We start from the raw sequence: 27,806 nt of genomic DNA on the forward strand, positions 1-27,806 counted from the left end.
CTCTCCCTTTACATCTTTTTCTCATTCCAAAACATTCAATCAGACACCGGGTAGTGTATAGTGTGCAACACACCATCCCCTATCGACTGACAGCCATTCTCAGCAATAGGAAGTCCTTTCCGCACTCTTCGCAATTCTCCAATGTGACTTCTTTTCTTCTTCGACCCTACACACACAAGCACACAGTGCGCACAAACGAGATAGCATCGAACTGGGAGCGAACAATCAACTTGGATGTTTTTGCTGCCCTGGTTACCTGCTTTCCGAGTGAGTTGTGCGGGAATTATAACGGTTGGGCTCACACCACCATCAGACAACAACCAAAAAAAAAAAAACCCGCGGGATCTCAATTCTGACTGTCGGTTTATGTTTCTACCATTCCACCGAGCTCACAAAACCGAAACGAAAAAATATTAATAAAACATCCCCCAGACATTGGAGCTTGCGTACAACAACAATAACAACAAAAGTGAGGTTAGAATGGCTGGGCAGGAAATTTTGTGGAAGAGTAGTGGTGTAGTTAGCAAAACGCGCGGGAAACAGTAGTTTGCTGTGGTTTGGATGAAAGAGAAAGCAAGCACTAGGCGCTGCCGCCCCCGGGGGCGGAGAAGTTGGCGTTATGCTGCCGAGACGGACGTCCATACACGTCTACGTCCCAAAATGGTGGTGAACTCACCGGTAGCCGAGAGGGGGAACCTTGGACTGAATAATATACCTGCGGGGCAGGTTGTTGGGTTGGGTTGATGGATGCCGGGTGATGCGCAAGCGGGAAACGAACTCCTGGTGTACAACGGTTGTATACGGGTGCAGCTGCAGCCCAGAGCCACGCCGACCATTGTCCCGTGCTGTCCTGTATTGCGGCCCGGTTACCAGTGCGCGTCCACCAGCAGTGTGTTTCACGGCTCAGTAGTGTTTTACCGGGACTCCTTCGTGTTTGTGGTGCGTAAGGACGCACGTATTGCACTGTTCTCAACCCCGCGAACGGATATATCTCGACAGCCGCTAGTGTTGTTGCCCAGTGTTCGAGTCGGTTGTCCTTGCGGCTCGCGGTCGGGTCAAGCGCGCGAGTGCGTAGGGACATGTACACCGGCCAGGTGAATAAAAACCACGACGACGAGGCGGAGGGCGCGGACGAGGTGGAAGCGGAGGGACAGAGGACGACGCGGCCCGTCAAGCGCCATCATGAACTGGAGCCTTGCGGCAGGCGACCGTGTCCGGTGTCTGCAGACGCAACTATTCCCGGTCTGTGCCACACTCGCAGCGAAAGGTGAGAGTGGTCACGGTGGTCCCCAATTAATGTCCACCATTCTGCGTAGCCACCATCCCGCACAACAACACACTCACACTTTAGCGGGATCTTTAACTTCAAAGCGCAAAGACAGTGCAGGTCTTACCGATCCTTTAAGGGACGGGTTTTGAAACATGACTCATCCAACACACACACACACTCATCCCCCACATGCCCCAATCCATCTAACGCAACAACGGTGCCGCGGGACGGCAAAGAACCGGGCCGTGAAAATAATTTTCACCCGTCACTCAACATTCCACAGCAGACAACAAGGTGCCATCGCCCGCAGCGCAGTTCCGACGTTCGCCTTTACCGTAACGTCGAACGAACGCGGTAGAGTGAGTGAACCGTGTGATGGAATACGATACCCATACACACACACACACACACATTCACAAAATGTCCGAAAATGAGTCAACAAAGTGGGAATCCACGGCACGATGAAGTGGGGGGACGGGGATAGGACGACTGGAATGAAGGGTGCAAGTGAAGGCGTCAACTGCCTTGAAACAGGGGGCGCCCGGGTAACGGTGGGGAGGTGGAATATGGTGTCTAGGGTGGTTTGTTTTGCCGGGATGCCGGTATCCATTCGGCCGCGACCCCCGCGGGTGGGTGTGGAGTGGTGCACCAACGGTGAGACGCAGTGAGACGAATAGGAAAATTGGACAACATGGTGGCTTGTATAGTACCGGGTTTTCCCAGTTATGAACTTCGCTGCAGGTTGGCGAGTAGAAACATTCGAGTCAGAAGGCACCAAGTAGGGTGATGGTGACTACAAGGGACAATTTAAAGGAGTGATATGTGCTTGTGGAAATACCAATAGGTTAGTGATGTGGTTACCTATTGGAGATCTGTGGAGGTATAGCTATGCGAGTTGGAACTCTCAGATATTTCAACTAAGAAGCTCCAATGACGAATGTCAAATAAGAGAATTTCTTAAAATGGATACGAATTCTTGGAGTTCATAAGAAATAGATAATTCAAAGCCCAAAAATTACTAAGAATTGAACAGATGTAATTCTAGATAAGGAAGAGTTGCAGTGGAAGCATAGCTTTGCGAGTTCGACCTCCAAGATACTTCAACTAAGAAACACCAATAACAGACGTCACATATCAGGTATTCCTGATATTGATATCCTAGAATTGGTATTGCTAGAATTGATACAAGCTCTTGAAGTTCTTGAAAAATTGAGAATAAAAAGTCCTCAATCGCTCAAGAATTAAACAGAGTTAAATACAGATACGGAAGAGTTGTTGTGGAAGTATATCAATGCAAGTGGGAATTCTTAGATACTTCAATTCTACATTAGCGTCATACTTCATTCTACATTACATTCAATTCATCCAATAGCGGATGTCAAATACCTCGAATTCTTGAAGTTCTCGAGAAAACGAGAAATCCTCAGTGTCTTAAGAATTGAACAGAGATAACTCCAGGTACGGAACAGATGATGATGCAGTAGTTCTCCTCTTCTGGGTTTTTTACTAGGCATCTCAGAGAGTCAAGAATTTCTTATTGATGTTTTGAGAGGTACAGAAATGTAGTAAGAAATGTGGATCTTGTTGCAACATAAATTGTGTAACTTCGTACAGTTCTCTTCTCTTATGACAACTCAACACCAATCAGGAGATTCTAATCATCTGATTGGACGTATTTAAAGCAGATTCAGTTCATTACTATTGTCGATGCAATCAGCTACCCAGGCTGACCTTTGTGGTTAAACAGCTGATCGTTGTTGGCGTTCAGAAGCACTCTCACTCATACACTCGTGCGATGATCGACCTTCAAAAAAGGCGTTGCAATGATCCGCCAGTCACCATCTGCGTACGGTGAGCGTCATTACGCTCACCATCCTTCAGTACACTGCGAATAACAACCACCGCCACCGGCCCACCGTACGTCATTCCGCGTGTGACACATACAACTGTCGCGCTTGGCAGAGAAAAAGCTGCATCTTGATCGCACAGGGCACGGACGAAATGAAGGGGAACGTACCATTCGCGGACTTTTCGCGGGTGTTGCGTCATAATGCCCCGGGTGGTGATGGTCACATTCCACGCGAAGAGGAGTCTATTGCTAGCAGTGCGAAAAATTGGCAGCTGATACGCTAAAGACAGCTGATTGCACGGCAACGGGTGATGCCGAATGTGAAACAAATCGAACCGCATCGAAACCGACTCACGGGGAAGCTTCTGCCCCGATCACGTGCAGGAAGAGTTAAAAAGCTCCCCGTTTACAAACAAAGGACAAATGTAACGTTCCGTAACTGGCACTAGCGGCTTGCGTTGTTGCTATTAATAAGATGCACGACAATCAATCCCTTTCTCATACCCACTGTCTCTAACCGAGACGCCTTCCCTGTCCACCGGGAAACAAGATGGCGATGGCCATTAGGGTGGTCGCACATCACTGGCACCGCCCACACACGCCGCAGGGAGATAGAGAATTTTGGAGCATAATATCAATAAAATCACACGACAGCTGAGCGGAGCTGCAAAATCAATCAACGCGCGAACTGTGGTGCCGCGCGCCTATGTCAAGGTGGACATGTTCGACACACGCTCGGGATCAGGAATGTATCTTTGCCTTCCCAGAATTTAGCAAAAAAAGAAAACGTCACTACACGGAAAAGAATCTGCCCAACACATTTCACTCAACACATTGTAAGGAAGTGGACAGGAGAGGATGCCTTGAAAAGTGAGGTGAACATGTTAAGATTGTTTGTGTTCCGTACTGAGACGCGGCAGATCAGGTATATTTAAAAACAAACGCGCGTCTTTCTACACCGGTCGTTCGCCATTTTGTCGCGAACATCCCGAAGACTCCACAACAAGACAACAGCACATATTTCGCATTGGAATTTGGGTGTGCGTATGGGTTTTTTTTAAGTGAAATTTTGTGTACTCTCTGGAATGCGTTCACCTTTGATGTCGGGATGTGAAAAGCAGAATCAAATAAATAATTAAAAAAGTTACACGATAAGAATATTCTGGAGAGGGGACTCAGTTTAAAGGATGTCCCGAAGCCCGCCGTGTCAAGTGTGTTTTATCGTCCTTGATACGAAAAGGACACACTGGGTCCGGTCCCCCACACTACACGAAAACCCCATTTTCCACTCGAAAAGGACCATGCCAAACAAAAACAAAAAAAAGGATGAATAACTTTGATTCCTTTGAATTCAGAAAAGGTCGTTTTTTTGTATGCAAATATCTGACAGTGGCAGATATCATGCTCAAACGATATATAAAAAAAAACACACATGGTGCATCCCGGACCACTTTAGGAAAAGTCAAATGATGCGTACGAAGGAAGATGAAAAACAAGCGCGTGGCCGTACTTGATACGGGAGTGAGTTGATGCTCTTCCATACCTGGTGGAGTTTCACCGGTGTCCCTTTTCCACCGTACCATGCTTGCACAAACAACCTGTTAGAACTTGTCAACAAAAGAGCAGGCAAAAAACAACAACCCAAAAGAGCAAAACAAAACCAGTCCCAGCTGTCATTTGACATTTTGCTTTCCACCTAGACGTTAGGGCCAGCCGTAACCGGGATTGGCCCAATGATGGAATCGGTTGATGGACGACATGTGCTAACGCTACACCGTTCCATCACTCGCTTCCGATTCCGTCTCCCCTTCAACGCTGCATTCTTGTTTCTCACGCCTACATCGTTTCTGCGTGTAGATCAATCCGGAGTATCGTATATCATACGCCAATTGCTTGTCCCATTTTGGGGAGGATGCCATCCGCTGCGCCCCCCGCACGTTGTCTTTTGTGCGAACAAATTTGCAACAAACGATACGAGAAAGAGAGAGAGAGTGGGAGAGTGACAGATAGTGTGCGAAGCGATATTTGCACAGTGGTTGCGATAATGGACAAAACCAATTCTATAAATATTTTCTTATTGTTGACAGTTTGAATTAGGATGCTAAAAATTTTATAGCAAATACTGAGTGGCCTATACCATCTTGGTAGAATTCCTTCAATCTGGTCGAAGGTATTGATCCGCAGTATTATACCTCTCCTATTCCTATTGTTTATTATATGACCTCACAACAAACAAGTACACTGTAAACCAATAATCTTGTAGAGTTGTCATACAAAATAATTTTAAACTTAAATAATTTACAATTCAAACTATATAAATTATCTTTTGCGACAACGATAACATGAGCTGGTCTTGTAAAACGTCTTCTTCATTCATGTAGGTACAATAGCCTGCTGTACTATACGTATTCTCCGTATATTTTTTACATCTAACGTATCAAGTTTTCAGCATCGGGTTGGATTTTCGGTTTGACGTTAACCCAAAACAATTAACTCAAGATGATTTTTTTTCATCCATTGTAAATTATTAAGTTTTAGTTAAAAACGCTTCATGACGAGGTTGTATAGAATTTATACTTGTAATTTCCTTTTTATATTAGGAACAAAGGAAAACAAATTCAACAAGCTTTTATAATTGTTAGGAAAATCATTAAAAGGTGCATATGATGCTTTTCAGATTTAGATGGTACAGAGTTATAATTTAGAACCATTTTAATAATCGTGTTTGTCAGTTGGGATGAATGAAAAGAAAATTCAAGATTACAATACTACATTTTAATTGATTTTCCTCAATTTTTGTGAGGTCTTTTTCTGTATTCTATTCATCTCTCTCACTCTCACTTCTTAATGTTCTTGGCTTTCTTGTCATTAATGGCCTACTAGGCTTATTGTACCACGCAGCCAAATAGTGAATCCTTGGTACGGGAAGATTCTATTTATCAGTATCATAAAATCACTGAGTCTCAACAAAGTTAGTGTAATGTGTCAAATAATGTTGCAAATAGTTTCTCACAAAAACAAATTCACAATCAAAAACAGTTGCTTGATGAAATTACAGACACCACCCGGCTATTCACTGAAATTCACACAAATTTATATATTTGTCCACCAACTGCACCACTGTGCAAACGAACTGCACAAAAACGACCAGCGCACTGCTACCGTTTCGTCGCGTATGGGGGAGCCGATTTGTTTTGCGTGGAGCGCGCGTACTCTCGGCACCCTCTTTCCACCCCCTCCCCCCCTCTTCACCCTCCCTTTTCCTGTACTTTTCCCCCTTTCCTTTGTACAGCTCGTGCATATCGTGCACGGTCTCTTTCGCGCTCTCTCTCTCTTAGCGCGCGTATTTATTTTTTCTACTACGCGCGTCGTTGATGACATACATCGGGGAGACTTTTCCACCTTACGGGCGTGTGAGAGAGGATGGAGGATGTGGGGGGGCGTACATGAAAAGCGCACCATTTAACGGCGGGATGGGAATGAAAACGAGCGAGAAAGCGAGAGAGAGAAGGAGCAAAAGAGACAGCAGCTGCGAAGGATCTTGATGGAGGTTGGGAAACCGTACATTCCCATACAGTCCGGAGACCGACCAGCCAGCAACCAGGCGTTCGCTTTGCACATTTAGTCGCTCGGTGAAGACGCTCGTCGGTGGACGTATCATAACAGCACGAGCTCGGGGCTCGGCAAAGTTGTCCTAGCCGTGCACAGAAACACACACGCACCACAGCTACATTAAGCAGCCTGCGGTGTGTTTGAGTGTTTTGTTGTTTTCGCGTATGTTGGCCTTTTGGACCAACCGCGGTTTTGTGCTTCCTGTGTGCGCCTTAACGTCGATCGTTCGGGTGTTGTGTCCGTTTGCTGAGTCGATGTGCGTCCTGTGCCCGAATCGGTAGTGTTTCGCGCGCGCGTGTGTGTGTGAGTGGCATGTTGGGGGGCGTCTCATTTTGCTGACAAAGTAACCGAGTGGCCAACCAAAGCACCAACAATCAACCCGGATCAACGTGACTGATCAACAATCATTCCTTACGCCACTGCAAACAACGGTACGAACCTTGTCTTATGCTTAGAACAGCTGCATAGAGAGCGAGCGAAAAGGGAAAGCGTGAAGAAGGTCCAAAAATCAAATTCAACATCCCAATACTCATTCCCCCCCTTCTCAGTCCGAAACCGGGATTTGTTTTGATTTACAAAATAAACGCGCGACAATAAACGCTCAGACAGCAACAGCCTCCCGCACTCAAACACACACACACCCTTAAAGAAAATAACCAAGCGCATCGTAGTGCCGCGAAAGTGCATCGATGTAGCAACGATAACAACACAACAGAGAGAACGGAAAAGAAACCAAATGACCAAAGAGAACAAAGGGAAACACACCGATCCGCGCAACATGAAACATGAAGTGCTGCTGTGAGTGTGCGTGCGTGTGTATGTGTGTGTGGGCCGCCATTCGCAAAAAACAGCTGATCGTTCGCAGTTGGTTTCGGTTGGCTTTGCATGGCAAACCCCGCGTTCCGTGCAGACCGTGAAGATCAGCAACAATAACAAAAAAAAAAACGCGAACCGTGCCAATCGCGATACTGCCTACTTTAAAGGGAGATGGGGAGGGAAGGGAAAGGAAAAACGGGAGGGAGAGAGGGAGTGAGGGGGGGGGGAATGTTTACGTTGTCTTTTACACAATATCTCACAAGCCGCGGATGCTGTGCCGATGGCACACTTGCTTGATATTTGCACGCATTCAGGTGCACCGCCATGTTTGTGTGTTTTCCCACCCCCGTTTGATGCCCTCCCAGATGCGACCCGCAATGAAAAGGAAAAAGCTCGTTTTCTTGAGATTTTCCGAAAGGCGTATTCGCATTTGAGTATTTTTGCGGTATTTTTCTAAGCGATGGAGACGCCCGGTGTTTGGTGGTTAGGTGATGCGCGTGCTAAAAAAATGATATCTTTGTTTTTATTTCTGTAAAATGCGCTATGGAAGATCAAACATGGATCATCTAGCGTCCGAAGATTCATTGATCTACACTGGTTGACACCGGTAACATTCGCAGTACAGTGCTGAGGTCTTTTAGAATTTAAAAAAAACAATTAATTTTCAAATTAAAACGCACGGAATGAGCTACTAGAGATAAGATTTTGAATATGTGAAATATCTTTTCATACTTTTAATAAGTAATAAATATATTACGAACGGCATAATGGAATGATGGATTTAAGATGGCAAGCTAGAACTAGGTCTTACAAATACCTATTCACCACAAAATGCGAAACAAAATGTGTGTAAATGTGTAACTATAATGGCGACCAATGAATGACTACAGACTAATGGCATTTGCTATATTACTTTGAACCACAACAACCACGAAAAAACCTCTGGACGTTAGTTACAGTTTTTTTATTCTTATGTGCAACAAAGCATATCTTGTCCCACTACATAGAAACAACTATTGTTGCGGTTTTTTTGCCCATCCTTCTGCACGTGGCGTAACATGAAAAAAGAGAGAACTCGCACAATGAAATTCTAACCATCCTTATGATTAATATGCGAAATACCACTGAGTCACATTCCGTACGAGAAAAAAAGGAAAAAACCATGGATGAACATCACATTCCCCCCCCCATACACACACGCGCGCATCACCTAATCGCATCCGTCCACCGAAGACTGGGCGTCTCCATCGCTTATCCACCAGGCACCGGGCGTCTCCATCGCTTGCGAACCAAAAGAAGGAAAAAAATACCGCGAAATAAACCAAATGCGAATGCGGCTTCCGAAAATCTCAAGGAAACGAGCTTTTTCCTTTTCATTGCGGTTCGGGGATTTTCCTGTACCTCGCATCTTGCGATCCGGTACGCCCACGTCGCGTAACCGTAAATAAGTCCTTGGCGCGGGCCGCTAGTGAGCGAATGTGGTAACGAAATAATAATAATAATATACCGAGCAACAACAAAAAAAAATCGCAAGCTCATTAGGGCTTATGAATGTTTAATCAACCCCGGGCCAAAGTGAAGCGCAGCCCACCGCTGACGATTTCGGTGTTGTTGGCGGTTGGTGGGTTTTTGCTGATGCTACCAGTTCGACACTGACATACACTTTTAGCGCAACCTCATCAACCGTTTGCTGGTGTGCTCTCAAGTGCCTTGTTGGCCTCGTTCCGGGTGGCACGTTTGTGCAAGTCCCTTTTTCCTATCGATGAGATTTGCGCGTTCATTTCATCAAGTATAAGACGGAGCGAAGCAGGGGAAGTAGCAAAGGGGAAGGAGAAAGGAGGGAAGACCATCATCTTGCACTTTTCTCTGTACAGGGCTACTTCATCCCCCTTCATCCCTTCGTATCCCCATTTTTCCGTACCACAGCAATCCCTTTTATACGTGTATCGCTTCTTCAAGTGATGACAAGAGGCGAAGAGAGAAGAAGAGCAAGACGAACCCAGCAAGAAGATGAAAAAGCTTATGAAAGAATCGCATCGCAAAAAAAATGGGAAGATTTATTTTTACCTTCCTACCACCACCACCAGTCGGACCACACGTGCTTCTTTGTGGCTTTGGGTGCAATTTTAGTTTCGTACTAGCAGGGGAGGAGGATACATTTGTACCATGCAAGGGTAGTTTTTTTATAATTTGACATTCCGATACGTACCACCCCCCATCCTTCCCAGAAGTGCAATAACGAACCAAAACTCTACGAAAGCGTTCACTCGAATAACGCCATTTTACTAAAAAGGAAATTAAAGAAAATTGAGAAATTCTCCCGCTTTGTGGCGCTACCAAATCCAATATCACCCATTGAACCGTGTTTCTTTTCTTTCTTTCCCATCTTCTGCACACCGCTACCAGCCGGCTATTTGGGCAGCTTTCTGTCGAACAGCCTCAAAACGCATCAGCTCGAGGTGAACACCGACTCGAAAACGCTCCGTCCGATTGCGCGCCTGAAGGAGCCGCGGGAACTGTTCGCACTGCCGAAGGAACGAGACTATGATTGCCCCCAGCAGGCCCCCCGATGGCCCATCGAATGTCAGGTACGTCCGGTGTTTTCGTCCTTCTCAGCTTTGGAAGGTATTATTCGGTTGTTTTTTTTTTGGGGTCTAACGTATTTATAAGCCTACTGATGAAGAAAAAAAGCGACACACAGAGGAAGGCAAATGCAGACAACGAAATAAAAGCTAGCAAATCTTTATGACGCGAAAAAAAGGGGAAATAGTTTTGTAGACCAACCGTCATGTAGTTTTTGCTTAAAATAAAATATACACAATCAGGGTTGTCAAACACCTTCTTTTTTAAAAAAAGGATAATAATTCCCTAAGGTACAAAAAATTCATCGCCTGCGAAAACGTCACAAGCAAGCTTCGACACTAAAACCATGGCAAGTTTCAGGCATCGAATCGACAAAAAAATGTCAAAATGACAAATTTTTTGCTCGATAAATGTCATTCTACTTTCAAGCATTGTACAAAGTTGTTTCATATTCTAGAAATTAAAATAAACTATTTATAATGATTTATTCGACATTTTAGAGTCGATTTTTAATTATTTCTCATTTAGCTTAATATTTACTTAGATATTTGTTACTGATTTTAACAGTAGATCGAATTGGTTTCAATTTTCCAATATTTTTATTCACGAAGAACGGCCAAGCCGTATTGCTTAAATCTATTGATATTTTAATCTTAAGCACAATTCACATCAGTTTGGAGACATTTTCTTCTCGAAATAGTGAAAGGGCATTTCTGTAGTCCTTATACCTGATGTAGTTGGCTATTTTTCTAACGTAATACCAGTTATTAAGAATATCTATAAAATAAATATCTATAAAATATATATAAATTCCGCAAAAAAGATTGAATTGGACACCCCTGAAACTGGAGTTAATTTTTTGAGTGATGAAGTGGTTGGTAGTGTGTCTTCACCACTTCACTCAGCGAATGATACGATAGCACATTGACCCGTTCCACCTCGCTTAAGCTACACCTTCTCCAACCGGTACCGAATTCGCAATTTCGCCCGAGGCGACCCCTATCGGACGGGGGAAAACGGTGGTGGAGCGCCAGGTTTGTGTTTCCTTTTTAGCACGCGAAACACATCACAAACGGTCTCACAAACCTGCACTAACAACAAAAAAAAACAGAGAGAAATAACAGCAACAACGAAAACACACTACGTGCGTTGCGAGAAGCAGATTGGTTTTGTGAGTTTTGAACTCCGCTCAAAACCTTCAAACGCGATGGAGGCGCCCGGTTGTTTGTGTTCCTTTTAAGCGTGCAAGCGGGGAGCAAGTCAGACGGGAAGGGAGGGTGAGTGTGAGTGACAAGGATGAGGGGGAAAAGGGCTTGCAAAACGAATCCGGTATTCAAATGACATGGAACATAGGTGTGTCGGTGTGTTTGCGTGTTTTATAAGGTGAAAATAAAGAAAACATTATTTTTGCCTAGAATTTTATCTCACGCTATACATTTTTAGCTGGCGAATGAAAAACAAAATCAAAACCCCTTGTTCATTTCCATTGGAAGCATCGTACGTAATTTTAGCATGTTGAAACACACAAACAAACACACACACCGTCTAAAACGTTGAACGAAAAAGCAAAAGGACGACCAAAAGTCCAAAACTTGATACAGTCGACTAATTATTTCATACCTTCCTACCTTTTTGGTGAAGGCAATCTAACACTGCTCACTACTCAAAGCAGGTGCCAGCTAAAGTGACGCGATTGTGTTAATTACCATCAATCGAAAATATTTCTCAAACAGGGGGAGGGGGAATGAAATACTAAAAGCAACAACAACGCATAAGACATCGAGCCACTCACAAGTAGAAGAATGAAGGTGGAAGGGAAGGGAGAGATGGGTGGGGGAGGGCGAGGCAATTAGCTTACATTTTCCGATCACCGTCCATTTATCTCCTTGGGATCTCCTTGGCCCGCCCACAAACGTTTTTGGAAATGCACATACACAGCTGGCTAGACACTATATTTAGCCGCCCTTCCCCATCCGTCCATTTTATGTTGTTTTTTTTTTACATTCATTACCCACCCTCTCCCCATGGCGGAAAAACGATCAGGAAGTTTTCCCAGCCCAGTTTTTCTGTTTCTATACGGCGCTTTTCCGGGGTGCGTGTTGTTTTGAAGAGGAGTTTTGTAATAAAAATCTGGCCGGGATCCTGGTCACGGCACCACACCACACTAATGTTAATTGGTCTGAGAGAAAAAAAACGAGCAAATAACAAAAAAAACACTCAAGCCTCTCAACTGTTCTTCAGAAGGCGGACTCGGAAATGAACGCGTTCACTTCACCCACCCCCCCCCCCCCGGGTGAAAAGTTTTTGAACGAACTTTCGGTTGCACAGAAGCCTTGAAAGTTTTGGATTTTCTCCGCTTTTTTTTTTGGGAGGAGGGGAAGGGGAGTTTTTGTTTAGAATTTTTTTTCCGAGTCGTGTCTTCCGATGTACGGGTGACATACGTACGAAAGGGGTTTGGGTAGGTGCTGTGCACGCGTTTGTGTGTATCCAGGAAGTCACATATGGGTAAGCCTTGGGTTTGTGTGGGGTGGGGGTTGAGAGGTTTATGGGGCTGTAGTTGACTTTAGCATTCGTTCACGAAATTGCCAAGATCAAAGCGTATTTTACCCAAAGCAATGTTCCGCTGCAGGACGAAAGCGTAGCCAGTGTTGATGGTGCTGACGTGCCCCGGGATGTGATCGGGAGGGGTAGGAGGGTGGGGAGAGGGGGGAGGGGGGTAAGCGTACGAGATCCTGTTCAGGCTTGTTCGTCTGGCAGTGAAGTGAAATTAATTTCGCTGCTTTCCACCATCACCACTACCACCCCACTACCCCCCTTTCTATATCATCCCTTATTTGTGGCAACATGTGTATGGGTGCGTGTGTTTGTGTGTATGCTGTTTTTTTAACATATCATTTGTTTTCTTGTCATGTTTTTGTTGTTGTTGTTGTTGTTTTTTTTCTCTCTCTTCGTTTGTTGGTTTGCTTGGAGCAACCAATCAAACAAAACCATCAGATACTAGACTGTTCCCGGGCTGTTGTTGCTTCCACCCCCTCCCTCTCCCCACCCCACCCCCTCTTGTCCCTCTTAACCGATCGACTCATTCGCTCGTTACGTCACTCGGCCGTTCAAATGAAGCTCTTAGAAAACACGCAAGAGAAAACCCAATTGTACCGAAAGTTCCATCATCGATAACCCGCCTTCCCAAACACTTTCCCGTCCTTTCCCGTCCAGCTTGTCGATGAAGTCATTTCAGGCTCGCTGCGGCCCCGAACCGATCGAAGCGCAACCGAAATTTTCAACACGGCAACCCTTCCGCTTCCGTCAGATGCCTTTCGACAGCGTTAGGTGGTTGGCCGGAAAAAGAAAGTCGAACGGCGCACATACACCAGGAAGAAGAACGAAAAAAAAAAGAAGCAATCAAACCAAACACCCTCCTCGTTCGCTTGCATTCCTCTGTAGCACCCTTTCACTCCCTCGGCATGATGTCGGGAGATTTCTTTTTTGCGACGGAGTATTTCCAATCTAGGGTAGAATCCATTTTCCGAAAGCAAAGGTACAATGACTCCTGTTTTGTTATTCCGATTCTTCTTTCCCTCCCAACCACCCCTCCTCCCTTGGATATCCCTTCACTTCATCATGCACAGACGGCACACATACACACACACACTAGGTCTCCCAAATTTAGAGCTTCGAATGTCTTTCTCCTCCCATCCCTTATCACCCTTCCACCTATCAACCTTCTTCAACAATACCCACCAATATTCCCGAAATCGTGAACCAAAATCCCGCTGCAAAGGTGGATGGTTCGGTGGGGATGCATACCACCCCCTCCCATTTCCACTTTTCCAACCCACCCCAAAGAGTGGGCGGGACGCGCAGGGATCGATTAGTTTGCTTTGACCCTCTTCTACTACCCCACATTCCCCCACCCTCCCGAAAAGAGGACGCGTGACGAATAAATATCCATGCTAAGTAGCATCGTGGTCGGGGCGGCGGGTCGCTGGCATTGATTAACCTTTTCCAGGGAAAATCCCTGGCCAAAAACGCCGGTCGTTAAATTAATATTCGCCAGAGGTCTCGGGAAGTGCGCCACACTGGCGACACACACAGCTGTTGCTAGCTGCGTCATATCTTTCTTAGGTTGATGGCAAAAGGTATATGAGGGCGGGAGAGAGAGAGAGAGGAAGCGAAGCAGACTTTAATTGCTCGTTTGCTTTGGCGATATGGTTTAAGAAAGCAAACCCACAAAAAAAGGCAACACACACATTGTAATTAATGTCGTGTTTTCGGAGGGGGAGTGGAAATGTGAAATAATGGTAACGGCACGATTGAATATGATTTATTGCATCACATTGATTCTCGGCGACAAATTCACAAAGAAAGCAGAAGAATGCCAAGTGAACTCTTGTTTCAAAAACGACAGTATTGTCTCGGTAATCCATGACATGATTTAATTCGAGCAGTTTGTTTGTGGTAGAGTACAACCGAGTATAGTTGTTTAATTTACAGGCTGGCAGGCACAGTCAAGAACGAATGAGGGCATGAAGAACTGCAGGATTCATGATTCCAAGCCGATTTCGAAGCTGAAAAGCTTGATTTGATTGAACTCTGTTTGATAACCCGTCTCCTAGTTGCTCCGGATAACTTCAAATTTGACTCTGGAATACTCTAAATTTGGCTCCGGATTACTCCAGGATTACTCAACTCCGGGTTGCTTCGGAGTCAACTCCGGGTTACTCCAGGTAACTCCGGAGTCAACTTCGAAATGGACTCCGAAATACTCCGGAGTTAACACGTGAGTCAAGTGTTTACAACGGAGCACCGGAACACCATAAACTTTTGCCCCATAGCATTCCAGCGTACTTAATCCTCGTACGTTGTCCTAGGAGTTTAGGGAAATTTAAAGTTGAAGTAACAAAATGGCGGACATTTAAAGCTTGAATGAGCTCAAATGTCAACTACTGCATTGTCTTTCTAAAGGAAGAGAAATCAAATTTGTAGAATTTTTGGTGAATATATCAAGTCAATCAGTTTTACGGGAATTTCCTCCCGAATTCCGAGAATTTCTCATCATATGCATGTAGGAACCGGTATTAACGAAAATGCAAGTTCCTTTTATTTTAGGTGCATCCGACATCGGTCAGTTCTCGAAACAGACTCTCATTCTCGCTATCCTACTTCTGACAACCGTGTTGCCAGCTCTCGCCTCAACTGTCACAAGGACAGGGTGATTCATTTCCTACATGCATTTATATAATGCGATCCAGTAACTCTTTGAGCAGTAACATCGCTATTTGTAGATAACTTTACGTGATATTCCAGAAGCATTAAGATTCGAGAACGAGAACATAAATTAAACATTTTTAAGAACAGTGTAGATTGCATATCTTCCCCCAACGTAAAGTATAAGAGCTCGGTATAAGAGACCACCATACACGCAACCATTCCAACGCACATGACAGATTGTTTACGGATTGTCGAGACGAAACAAAAATTACAACAAAGCGACTCAATTAAGTAGCTGCACGCTGTAACGCTCTGCTCTCATTACTCTTCGTCTGGGTTTCGCTAGGTACTCGAGGAGCGTGTGTACCATCTGGACGACGCACCGGAAACACCGGAACCGTACTATCAGCCGACCGGCAAGGAGCTGCAACCGCGCCCGGTAGGTGAAGAAAATGGCATCATCGTGTACAACTACAACCCCACCAGCGCTGTTCACTACGTAAGTATCGCTATTACCCCCCACGACGTGTGGGCCATTCTGTCTCACCCATCGTTCGCACACACCCGGAAAATCCTCGTCGCCCGGCGTCGGCTATTAACATACCCGCTGCTACCTCCTGTGTGCCGCGCTTGTGTATGTGTGTGCGTGTACTTGTGCTGTTGTTGTTGTTATTGTTGTGGATGCCTTTACTTCCCATCCTCCAACCGGTCTCGACCGTCGACCCATCTCCCGCTATAAACCTCCAAAAAAAACAAAAAAAGAGCTGATAAGAAGCCGGGAACGAAACGAATGCAAATGCTACTACTGCCGCTCCTACAAGAGGATGCTTTTGACATCGCACAGCAATGATGTGCGTGCGTATATCATCCTCACCGGCGAGGAGCATCATGCCGCACAAGCGACTACATCCCAAGGCGCTAATCTCATCTCGGTGCGTGCACTGCAGCTTTCAGTGCGATATAAACACGATTGACGCACAACGCCACTGTGCTGCAATCTCCATCCCTCACTCCAGCCTCATCTCGCTACCCAGTCTCCCATCCACCTTCCTATGCCGCTTCCCCGAAAGAAGATGGAAGCTCATTAAGGCTTCGGCTGCTTAGAGTGCTGTTTGTTACGCGTTTTGGTTGCTTTTCTTCCGTAATTACCTTCTTCTGTTTGCCTTCATTGCACTTTCTTCTTTTTTTTCTATATTCCTTCCCTACCCCCTGCTGTCCTGTATCACCTCACCTGACTCCTTTTCCCCGTATATACATCACCAAACACACCCATGCACCATCACGCCCATCACTGACGTACCACACTGGCAACACTGCCAACCAACGCACCAGAAGGAAGATGAGTTACGGGTGACGCCCGAATCCGATCCCGAACCATCACCGTGCGCAAAGAGCGAGTCGGTGTTTCGACACCTGCGGCAGCTCCGTCGACGGCTCCAGCGCACGCTGCTACATTGGGAGCAGAGCGAGTACGCCGACCGGGAGTACTCGTACGAGGAAATGAACGATGCAAGCGAGATATTGCCGTACGACGAGGAGAATGTGATCATCCATCCGGTGGAGGAGTCACCAACGCCCGAGCGTGAGATTGACTACGGTGCTGCTAGGCGACTCCACCGTCGATGTAAATATCACGGCACCTCAGCAACCGAAGAGCGCGCAAGCACGGCCGCATCTCCCACAGACGACGATGAGCCGGACGGTGTTGGAGCTGGTGATGGTGTCAGCTGCAGCCCGGCAGACAGTGATCCTGGCAGTTCGGCACTGAGACACTCCAACAACAACAACAACAACAACCACAACAGTGATGAGGCCGATAACGACGAGTCGGACGATTCCGAGGGCGAACAGAATGGGTCGTCACGGCGGGAAACGATGGCGTCCGGCGCATCCAACAAACCAGCCACTAATCGTGCTCCCGATCTCTGTCCGCAGTTTAGCCGCTCGACGGTCGGCGGCTCGAAGGCGCAACCGGCCGCCCATCCGACACCGCTCGATCCGGACGATCTCGTGTTCGAGTCCCGGTTCGAGAGCGGCAATCTTGGCCGCGCCATCAAGATAACACCGACGTACTACGAGCTCTACCTGCGGCCGGACATGTACACCAACCGGCACACGCAGTGGTTCTACTTTCAGGTGAAGAACACCAAGGCGAAGGTAGTGTACAGGTGAGTCTGAGTCCCGCCGTGGGCCCGTGTGCCGTGTGCATTCACCATTCGCTTGGGCATCCGATGTCGGTGTCGGGTTTAACGAGCGCACGCTCGCACTGCTCTAACATCCCACGCATCTCGCAGAATGTACATCATCACCGACGGCAATGGATGAATATCGCTTCCGAGCCGTACGTTTTCCATGGTCGCTTTGTATTTTTATTCTCCTTCTTCCGGAGCGTGTCACAGTCACAGACACCGGCGCTCTCGCGCGCCCTCATCCGTCCCATTAATTACTGGCCTGCTGTGTTCGTGTATAAATATACACGAAATGTTCCAACGCCGTTTTAACCGGCGCTGGGATGTTCCTATCGCTGCTGCTGCAGAGCGTCGCCAGCAAAACCGAACATCCATTCGCTTGCCATGCAGCGCGCGCGCGAAATTATCCGATTATTATGCTTAACGACCTGAGGTCACCCTCTGCGGCATATCTTGCCCGTTGTTGTATGTCCGGGAACCTCCTCTGTGATCGTGCCAACAGGCAGGGCAAAACAACAGTGTGAGCGCGTTTCCATCAGCCGGACTACTAATCCCGCTGATTTCCATCGGAAATTGCAAATCCTCACACGAATTAACGACCCCCGCGTGGTGCTTTCCATGGCGAATCGAAGTTTGCCAAGAATAGTATCGCTACTGGGGAGGGGAGTCGGAACAAAGGGTAGAAGGGTAAGATGAGAAAGATGCAACCGAAGCACGGACCATGTGGGTAGCATATGGTGGCGATAAACACCGACTGTGCGTTGTTTAATTCGAAGAAGTGATACTATTTCTGCCCGTGCCAGAAAGTGAGGTTAGAATGGGTTTTGTGGTCCTCGGAGCACTGTCTCTGTATACGGAAAGAAGTCATTAACTCTTGGAACTTCGCTACAGTCAAGCTATAAACCTATTGAAACGCAATTCTCAATATAGACGACCTTTCCTCAATAGCAAAACTCGTTCCAAATTTTAACCTCAAAATGTTCCCCCCATTATTCCTGCAAAAACCCCCAGAGTATACCTACTGCACATTCTTCAGGCGGGGGTTTGCGGGACCTTCATTTGTGCAAATGTTGCACGCATGTCACCCATAAACACAAAGCACCGTGGTCGGATGATTTGGAAAAGAAACAACCACGGAACATACTGAGGCCCATTTATTCCAGCTGGCGAAACAGCTGACATCTTTACGGCACGACACTGTATTCGCCTTCCAAGCGTTACATGGGTGGTCGTTCTGTCGAGCTTGTCGTCTTGTCCGAGCCGAGTGCAATTTTTGGGGTTTGGGGACCGTTTTAGACACGAGGAAATATTGAAAGATGAAATACAACGCACCGGTGGGCCAATTAAGTCGGCACAGCTGTTCTGGTGGGTCTCGTCGCCTTCTAGGGCGGAAAGCACCCTCCACCTTCGCCTGCTCAGAATCGGGGGAACTTGGGGACAGTTATAAAAATAATCTTCTGACCGGCGAGGCCAGTCCTGGTAGTCCGAGGGTCGTGTGTTGTGTGTTGCAACTTCGCTTGGTGCAGATGCCCGGGGAAGAGAGACAACGCGGGTCAAGGAACGCCAAGTGTTTTGTATGTTTGTGTCTATGTCTGTGTGTGTGTGTGTTAGTGTGGTACAGTTAGCAGAGGTAGAGTCTAAAATTCCCTATCGATCGTACGGATTCGTCACAGATTCTCCATCATCAATCTAACAAAACCGGACAGCCTGTACAAGGAGGGCATGCGACCGCTCATGTACTCGACGATGGATGCAGAATGCAATCAGGTCGGCTGGAGACGATGCGGCGACAACATTGCCTACTTCCGAAACGAGGACAACAGGTATGACAATGATTGTCACCGTTCGGCAGACACCGCACACACACACCCTCTCTCTCACTCTGGTGTCTTATGTCAATGGGGTTTTGTTTTTTTTTTGGGTGGAAAACTTCCCATTCCAGCAATGGGTACAATTACAGCCACTACCATCACCGGCCGGTCGATGACGACGAGGACGAATACATCGGTACCAGCTCGTTCACACTGTCGTTCAACATCGAGTTCAAGTACGATGGCGACACGGTCTACTTTGCCCACAGCTACCCGTACACCTACTCCGACCTGCAGGACTATCTGATGTGCATCCAGCGCAACCCGGTCAAGTCGAAGTTCTGCAAGCTGCGGCTGCTCTGCCGCTCGCTCGCCGGCAACAACGTCTACTATCTCACCGTCACCGCGCCGACAACGCACGAAGACGACAATCAAAAGGTAGTAGAGACCGGGCAGGATATGCCCGAGATGTTTGTGAATTCTACCAAACCTAACCCGTTCACCATTGTCTGTCGATTTTGGGGTGGGGGGGGGGACAGAAAAAGAAAGCAGTCATTATCACCGCACGTGTTCATCCGGGTGAGAGCCCGTCCTCTTGGATGATGAAGGGTCTGATGGACTTCATAACTGGGGATTCGTACGTGGTAAGCGAACGCTGTGTGCACCTTCTGCATCATATCATGGAAGGACACAACTTTGACAAAGCGTTTCTATCCCGGCAGGCGAAGAAGCTGCGACACAAGTTCATCTTCAAGCTGGTGCCCATGCTCAACCCGGACGGTGTCATCGTGGGCAATACCCGCAGCTCGCTGACGGGGCGTGATCTCAATCGCCAGTATCGCACGGTGATACGCGAAACCTATCCCTCGATCTGGAACACGAAGGCAATGATCAGAAGGTAGGCTAGTTCGCTTCCCGAGTATTCGTTTTAATCCACCCCCAAGAACTAACGCACTCACGGCCTCCTACCTTCCCAGACTGATGGAGGATTGTGGGGTGGCGATGTACTGCGATATGCATGCGCACTCCCGCAAGCACAACGTGTTCATTTACGGGTGCGAGAACCTCAAACGGCACCCGGACCGCCGCCTGCTGGAGCAAGTCTTCCCGCTAATGCTGCACAAGAACGTGGCTGATAAGGTACTACTGCTGCAGAAGCCGGCTTTCCAAGACCCTGGTTCTTAATACTCTGTTTTTTATTCAACGTGCAGTTTTCCTTCGAGAACTGCAAGTTCAAGGTGCAGAAGAACAAGGAAGGTACCGGCCGGATCGTCGTGTGGGTGCTGGGCGTCACCAACAGCTACACGCTGGAGGCATCCTTCGGTGGCAGCACGATGGGAGGCCGCGCCGGTACACACTTTTCCACCGCGGTAAATAGCTCTACCAGCAATCGCTTTCACGCGATCGTACTCTTTAACTGATTCGTCCTATTCGTTGCCTTCTTATCCCACCGACAGGACTACGAGCACATCGGGCGGGCATACTGCGAGACGCTGATGGACTATTACGACGATAATCCAATCAAAGTAAATTATTACCTTAGACGCATTAAGAAAACACGCAAGAGGGAGAAAAGGCTGCGGAAAGCGATGCGCGTACAGCAGCAGGAAAGCTTCTGGTGGCTCAATGAAAGCTGAAAATGCACACCAAAAATGCATCACACTTCTGTACTGCACACACCCGTGTCATGTAACGCACCGTAACGCAAGCGGATCTGGTTATCAGTGATGTGATCAGTTATGCATTCTGCAAAACAAAATGGAAAACGACGCGCCTTTCCCAAGCTTTCTCTCCACTCTCTGTCTCTCACACTCTGTTTCCCTCTCTCACACATACACCCACGGATACTGTTCACAAATGCATATCTCTAAGCACTAGTCTCACCTCAATACACCCAGTAGTAACACGCTCAGTAGTAACCGAAACGTCACATACTGTCTCACCTGGAATGGCACGCGGTGACCGCGCTCACGCACACTAGTAAAAACAAAACCATTTCGGGACTGATATGCGTGCAAATGCGCGGAATTGACCTCACTTATATTAGTTGATCTATAATACACACGCGCAGGCTGTAATTGGCTTCGGTATACGAATGTTTCAACCTCTGCAGTCAGTTCGAACAAGATCGTGTAGTGTAGTTTCGCGTTCCGCACAATTTTGTTATCCTAAAACTCCCTCATGTATATCATTTCCTTGTTGCCAACGTTGCAATTACTCTAGCCGTATGTATGTTGCGTGTATCTTTGTACGCTTGTATGTTTGCGCATGTTATTATCGGTGTGGCAGGCCACCTGATACCAACAAACAAACCAAAAGAAGAGTGCTACATGCCAAAAACGATAAGCTTTCAATCTGTCTTTCATCTGCATCACTTTGTTATTGTTTGTAAGTGTTAGTTTTAAAAACAACCACTATGTGCTAAGTAAAAGCAATATAATTTAGATGTGTAGTTTAATGTTCCTGTTTCCTTTTTCATGTGTATGAAAATGTTGCACCATTCCAAACCAACTCGTTCGCATCTCGCTCCCTAGCTGTTACTCTTCACATGCTGAACTTAGCTACGGGGAGGCTCTTTGAACTTTGTATGGTACGTTTGTGTGGTACGCTTTGTTAAGTTGCATGCGTACTACCTTTACATGGGTTCTATTGCACAGGCTGTCCGATGAAAACTTGGATAAAACTGGTTCCGAACTTTTAAGAGAATGATGTCAACTCGCTCACTTGAACGTGTTGATTTATATTGATTACATATCTAATAGCCGACCGAAAAAGAAAGGGTTAATCACGTCATGAGAATGACACCGGACTACCGGATTGAGATGGAATGATGGCGTTGATGCATCCGCCTGAAAATCTAAACGCCTGTTTAGAGAACTCCTGCAGGCCAAGACCTTGAAGCTGTTGTAACGCCTGATAAGTAAGTAAGTGAAGAAGAGATGGAGAGTATGCAAAAATAGAGGAGGGGAATGTATTGAACTCATTGCCACAGGCTTTACAAGGCGTACATCTAGCTCAAGCCTAAACAAACTCTAAGTTCGACGAGTGTCCAACCTCTAAGTTCGATATGTGCAGATTAACAGCTACATTATTCAGTCGACCTGTTCTCGTAACATCATGTGTGTGTGTGTGTATTCGTACCTATTTGTGGAGTGTACTTGATCCATGGTAAAACTCCAGCAGTCGATAGTTATGCCCCAAAACACTCAACCACCACTCTCTTAAACCCCTCTCTACACTTTTCCAACACTGATGACGGCCGGGCTACGACCACACGCACACCAACATAACACGGTACCGCGTGAAACATACGCAATACATGCAACTACCACACGGGATGGCATCGACAAAATGGTTGCCGGGGTTCGCGCAGCGTGGTTACCGGCAGATGGTCCGGAAGTATCTGTGGTATATACTGAACCTGCACAACCCGGACGGTTCGCCACCGTCCGAGGGTGCGGTCAGGATGAAGCTGAAACAGTTCACGCGCATCCCGGTGCCCCGGACCGCCGACGAGATGGAGGCCCAGCGGGAAGAACGACGTCAAGAGGAAAAGGACCGGTTGGAGAAGCGACGGAAGCTGAGCGTTACCCGTCCGTTCAGCTACTACCCGTTAAAGCAGAAGCCGGAAAAGCCGTTCCTTTTTAACTGGCGCCAGTGGTTCTGGCCATGAAGCTTAACGAGCTTCTATCCTGTTTTGTGCGTACCGTGCGGTCACAGTATCCGTCACTCTGTCTCGTCTCCTCCCAAGTGAATGTCCAAGAAGCTTAGCTCCGGTTTGTCCGTGTTTGTCTAGAGGCTTGAGTTCGAATGCCCAGAGATCTGTTTACTCTACTGTAGTTTATATGAATTCCGCTCCGAAGTATAGTTAATGAATCGAACTGAAACAGATGTATGTCACCGTGTTGTGCAATGTTTTGAGAGGTAGTTGAAGTATAAAAAAAAACTAACTAGAACAGACGATGCAACGCAAAACGCTACTAGTTACCCTGTTCAAACACCGACCATTCCTCACAGAAACTTGACATCACGACGTCATGGTGGTGTGATGTCTTTGCTCACCATGTTCGTTACCCATACAACACAGGATAACAGCAGTGCGCGGTATCGAGAGCAACACCGGCAGGTTGACACAATCCACCCTCCTCTTGATGGTCTCGTGATACTAACGTTTTCTTGATGTTGTGTCCACTCACGCACACACCTACCTTCATCCCATTTCATTTCGGCATCCACTAAACGATCCACTACGCAGCGTGTCTATCGGCGCAGAGTGCGCCAGTGTCTCTGGTTCGTGCTGAATCTTTACCACCCGAACGGGCCGCCACCGTGCGATGAAGCGATCAAACGACGGTTTCAACACTTTCTCGCAATACCGATACCGCGTACGCCCGAAGAGCTGGAGGCGCAACGGCAAGCTGTACAGGCAACGACCGCCAAGCCGAAACGCATCGTCAAGCGCAGGGTGGTCGTGGTGGTGAAGCGACGACGGTCAAGTGCACATCTTCAACCATCTACCACCGCCGGAAAGGAAGAGGAGCGTACGATCTGACATCATACCTGTTCATGGCCCATTGTAGAAATGATCCCCCAATGTGTTTATAATAATAACGTCACCTTGCAAAAACAACGCGGTAGAAAGTATTTTGAGTTTGTTTTGAGTTTTTTTTTGTTATTGTTGTTTGCTCGTAACCAGCACAATATTTAGTAGATATAAGTTTAGTATGTATAAGAAGCAGGGCAAGACCCAGCCCGAGATCTCACCAAAAGAAGAGATGCAGATGGTGTTGGAAAAAGAGCAGCAGTTTAGTGTTATGTTTGTCCTAAACCGATCGCTGGTTGTTTTCGCTTAAAATGCACCAACAGCACTGGCACTTTGCTGCAGTAAACGTTAGCCTTCCAGTCCAAACCGACGCGCTTCCAAACGTGTACGCGACACAACTGTACGGTTTGGACTTATCGTTCTCTAACCGTATTGTCGAACGGCTTACATTCAAATCAACCAATCAATACATCCCTTCACCCGGTAACGTCAACGATCAACTTGCTCTCGTGTCAACGCTTTCCGCAACACCAGGAAAAGCTGCGTATGAAAATTCTGACGCGCCTGTCGAAGGAAGGTTCGAGTGCGGAGGAACCGCTCAACATACCGCTGTCGGATTACTCGAGCGATGAAGGTGATACGAGCAGCAGCAGCTCGGAGGACGAAGGAAAGGATAGTATGGCCGAGCTGGAGGGACCATGCTGTTCAACGCTCAAGGTGCCACCATCTTCGCCGGTGCTACCCCAGAAGCTTAAGGGCAATAAGAAGGTAATTCCATCACTATGGTGGTTCTAACAGCTAACTGTACCTGTGGCCATTGGTACCAATCCTTCAGTTGTACATATACTACAATGTTGTAATTGCTTCACTCCCCTGTATGTACAACAGTTGTACAGTAGGTGTCTAAGAGACGTTGCAGTTTTTGCTTCCACTTGTTACTGGAATTCCCTTAATGATGCCATTTCATCAACCCATTTACGCCTTTTTCCGACGTTTGCAGAGCAAAAAACAAACCGTACCGCTGGCGCGACCACCGGCCTACAGACGCAAATCGCACAGCGTGCAGCGTATCGTACTGGACATACCGACCACCGAGCCGGCAAGCGACTTCTTCGAGTACACGTCCGAGGACGAGTTGCTGCTACCGCCGGCGGCCGCCTCCGACACGGAGAACACGGTCAAGCGCACGTTCCGGCGGCGCAATCGGCCACGGCGCACCGACAACATACGCAAGCTGACGCTGCTCGGCTGCGAAACGCAATACCTCATGCCGCCGGAGCTGATCGTACGTTCCGCGGCCAATCGCTACCAGTCCGAGGATGAGGACGAACAGAGCAAGATGGTGATGAGCATCATCAAGGAGTTCCCGCCGGTTATTGGCAAGGAGCGGGTCTGGCAGCGTTCGAGTGGTAGCGAGAGGTACGATCTAAAAATAGTGAAGCGTTTGTAAGATTACTCTATACTTTAAAGAACAATGGCTCCAAGCGAATCAATCTGGAATATATACCTACATGGTTGGATATATTAGAGGTTGTGCGTCTAAACACATATGGATCGACTCCGCATAACAAAAAAAAATAATCAAAAGATCAGGCTACAAAAGTTAATATGTCAGTTATATAACAATGTTCATACACAAGATAAAAGTTCAAACAAGTCAGAAATGATAGGTCTAAAGAGCCACAAAAGAGAAGCACTAAAATAAGAACATCATTAGCTCATTATTTGAATGGCACTCGTTTTATCCAACACATCAGTGAATTAAGATTAATACGGAGTTCTATGAACTCATTCAACAACATCTTCGGAGTAGTCTTCCGTAAATTCATTGCAAAACAAAGGGAACTTGTAGGATTTTATTGAGGACACATCCATCACAAGCTTGCAATCCTGTGTCTTATGGAGGGGTAGTAATCATCGATGAAATTATCTTTCCAGAACGGTGGACGTAATGAAATCGGCTAGCCCGGACCACTGCCAAGTGCGCTTCTCGCTCAAACGTTCCATCTGGACCGGTACCCACTCAGACGGTTACGTGAACGATTGTTACAATCCGCGCCCAATTTCCTGGGGCGCACCGCCAACCCTCGTCAAGTCAACTCACTACGACAATGAAGCGCTCCTCACGTAAGACCCTGGTCCAACTAAGATCTCATTGGGGTTAATAATTGTTTTTTTTTTCTTGCCGCATTCTAGCGCTTGTTCACAGAAGTTGGCCGCCTGGAAGGATGAGAAGCGCAGCATGAAGGAAAAACACCACAAAAGCCTGCTGAAGCACCATTCGCACGTGCTCGGTACGCAGAAGGATAAGGAAAATCGTAGCGTGCGGGTAAAGATAACGGTTGGTTCGGAACAGTTTGCTGCGGTTGCGGCCGCGGCCAAACACAAGCTCACTGGAACGGCCGGTGAGAAGAAACCGGCAGACCAAACCGGAACGGACGGCGGTGGTGGAAGTAGCAACATGTCGCGAGTGAAACGAAAAACACGGTACGGTATATGGGTATCCGAATTTCCGTTGCATTTACTGTCCAACGTGTATCTGCTAATATGTTCCGGCGGGTTTCTTTTATCTTTCTCACATCCGTTTGTGTTCATCTGTTTACCGGTGATTTTCAGCTCGACGTTGAGCAAGATCGTGGAGAAGGCGGAAATCATCACTCACCTGTCGCGTAGTGCACGGGTCGGTCAGTCACGGCGTCTGCTCGCCACTAGCTCCCTGTCGACCGCCGGTTCACCCCGCAAGGCGCTGCTGAGCGTCCCGTCCTCGACTGCCCTGTCCGCCGGACCCAACGGGAACGCACCGAACGGTGTGAACGGTGCCGGAAGCGGAACCGGCCCGCCTACTGTGCCGTCACCGGGCGTCAAGGCCGGCAGCAAGTTCCGGACCGGTGGTATCGTGGTTACGGCCGCCCAGCCACTGCCGAAGATGCGTAAATCGTACGCCGGCACCCGGGGCAAAAGCACTGCCTCGCCGATCAAGCTGCCCACGACCAGTATCGATATACAACTGACAACCCTCTGCTCGGAGACGGAATCTGAAAGAAACGTGAAGGTGGTTACTGGCAAGAAGCACAAGAAGAAACGCACCGCCAAGGAGAAGAAGGACAAACTGCCATGCTAGGGAAGCGATGGAAGGGACAAGATGTACATAGCGGTTCGGTGAGGTTGTTAGTTCAGTTTTTTTCGGGATCATTCTTGTTTTCCATCGGCATATTCTCTTCATGTTCTGTTCCTTCGGACAATGCGCACGTACACGCACCCAGGAGTTACGTTATATGTGCGGCTGAAGCAGGTGACACACAGAGGGCGAGAAAGCATTTAACATGAGTGAAGAGTTTTGTAAGTTAAGGAACAAACCGGACGCAAAATGCATTCTAGAACCATAAGAAACGATACACGTAGTGATGAAATAAATCAAATAAAAAGAAACTCCCATAACCACAACTTCTATTGTCGTTGTCAGGTGAGATAATTTCGTTTTATATGTGGTCAGCATCTGCCTGGCAAGTGATAACAACATCGTTCCGGGGAGAGGCGGGTTTGGGTAGTTCAGTTTACATTACGTAAAACTTACCACCACTTAACACGCAAAAACGGACTAGCGAGGTGGCAGCAAACAACCAGGCAGGCAGATTAATGGCAATTTGATAGTGTTTCGGCCCGAGATGAGTTTGACGCAACACCCCGTTTCTTATCTATCTTCCTAAAACACACCAGATACACACGTTGATCGCATCATGTGGGATGGTGAACTAAATGTTCAAACATGTATGTATGAAAACGAGTAACTTAAAACAAACAACACACTAATTTTATGCCTGATGCACGCAAATGTACACTCTCTCCTGCCCTGCACCGCCAGAGCAAGGATTCAGTGCGATGGTGCGGTGCGAGCAACAAAAAACGAAAAACATTAAAAATACAC

At 47.1% G+C, this 27,806-nt stretch overlaps 3 protein-coding genes across 3 annotated transcripts in view; 2 read left to right on the plus strand and 1 right to left on the minus strand.

The window, feature by feature from the left end:
• The window catches only part of LOC128307423 (glutamine-dependent NAD(+) synthetase), a 38,041-nt gene extending 11,361 nt beyond the window's left edge, over positions 1 to 26,680 (minus strand). The window contains exon 1 of the mRNA XM_053045253.1: positions 26,544 to 26,680. The gene's annotated coding sequence lies outside the window, so the exon portion shown is untranslated. The remainder of the gene's footprint in view (positions 1 to 26,543) is intronic.
• LOC128307422 (cytosolic carboxypeptidase 2) lies at positions 1,183 to 27,269 on the plus strand. The gene is made up of 16 exons (XM_053045251.1): positions 1,183 to 1,267; positions 9,954 to 10,135; positions 15,685 to 15,837; positions 17,274 to 17,506; positions 19,201 to 19,350; positions 19,470 to 19,776; positions 19,878 to 19,982; positions 20,061 to 20,236; positions 20,316 to 20,478; positions 20,550 to 20,708; positions 20,796 to 20,864; positions 24,416 to 24,649; positions 24,882 to 25,300; positions 25,820 to 26,008; positions 26,078 to 26,368; positions 26,498 to 27,269. The coding sequence occupies exons 1-16, from the start codon at positions 1,183 to 1,185 to the stop codon at positions 27,000 to 27,002; spliced, it is 3,420 nt and encodes a 1,139-aa protein (XP_052901211.1). The 3' UTR covers positions 27,003 to 27,269.
• Positions 23,372 to 23,969, plus strand: LOC128307424 (uncharacterized). Its single transcript, XM_053045254.1, has 2 exons — positions 23,372 to 23,464; positions 23,594 to 23,969. Exons 1-2 carry the CDS (start codon positions 23,387 to 23,389, stop codon positions 23,888 to 23,890), a joined length of 375 nt encoding a protein of 124 aa, XP_052901214.1. The 5' UTR covers positions 23,372 to 23,386; the 3' UTR covers positions 23,891 to 23,969.
• Positions 27,270 to 27,806: the final 537 nt, after the last annotated feature.

This window comes from Anopheles moucheti, chromosome X (genome assembly GCF_943734755.1).
Source record: "Anopheles moucheti chromosome X, idAnoMoucSN_F20_07, whole genome shotgun sequence".
Taxonomy (NCBI): Eukaryota; Metazoa; Arthropoda; class Insecta; order Diptera; family Culicidae; genus Anopheles; species Anopheles moucheti.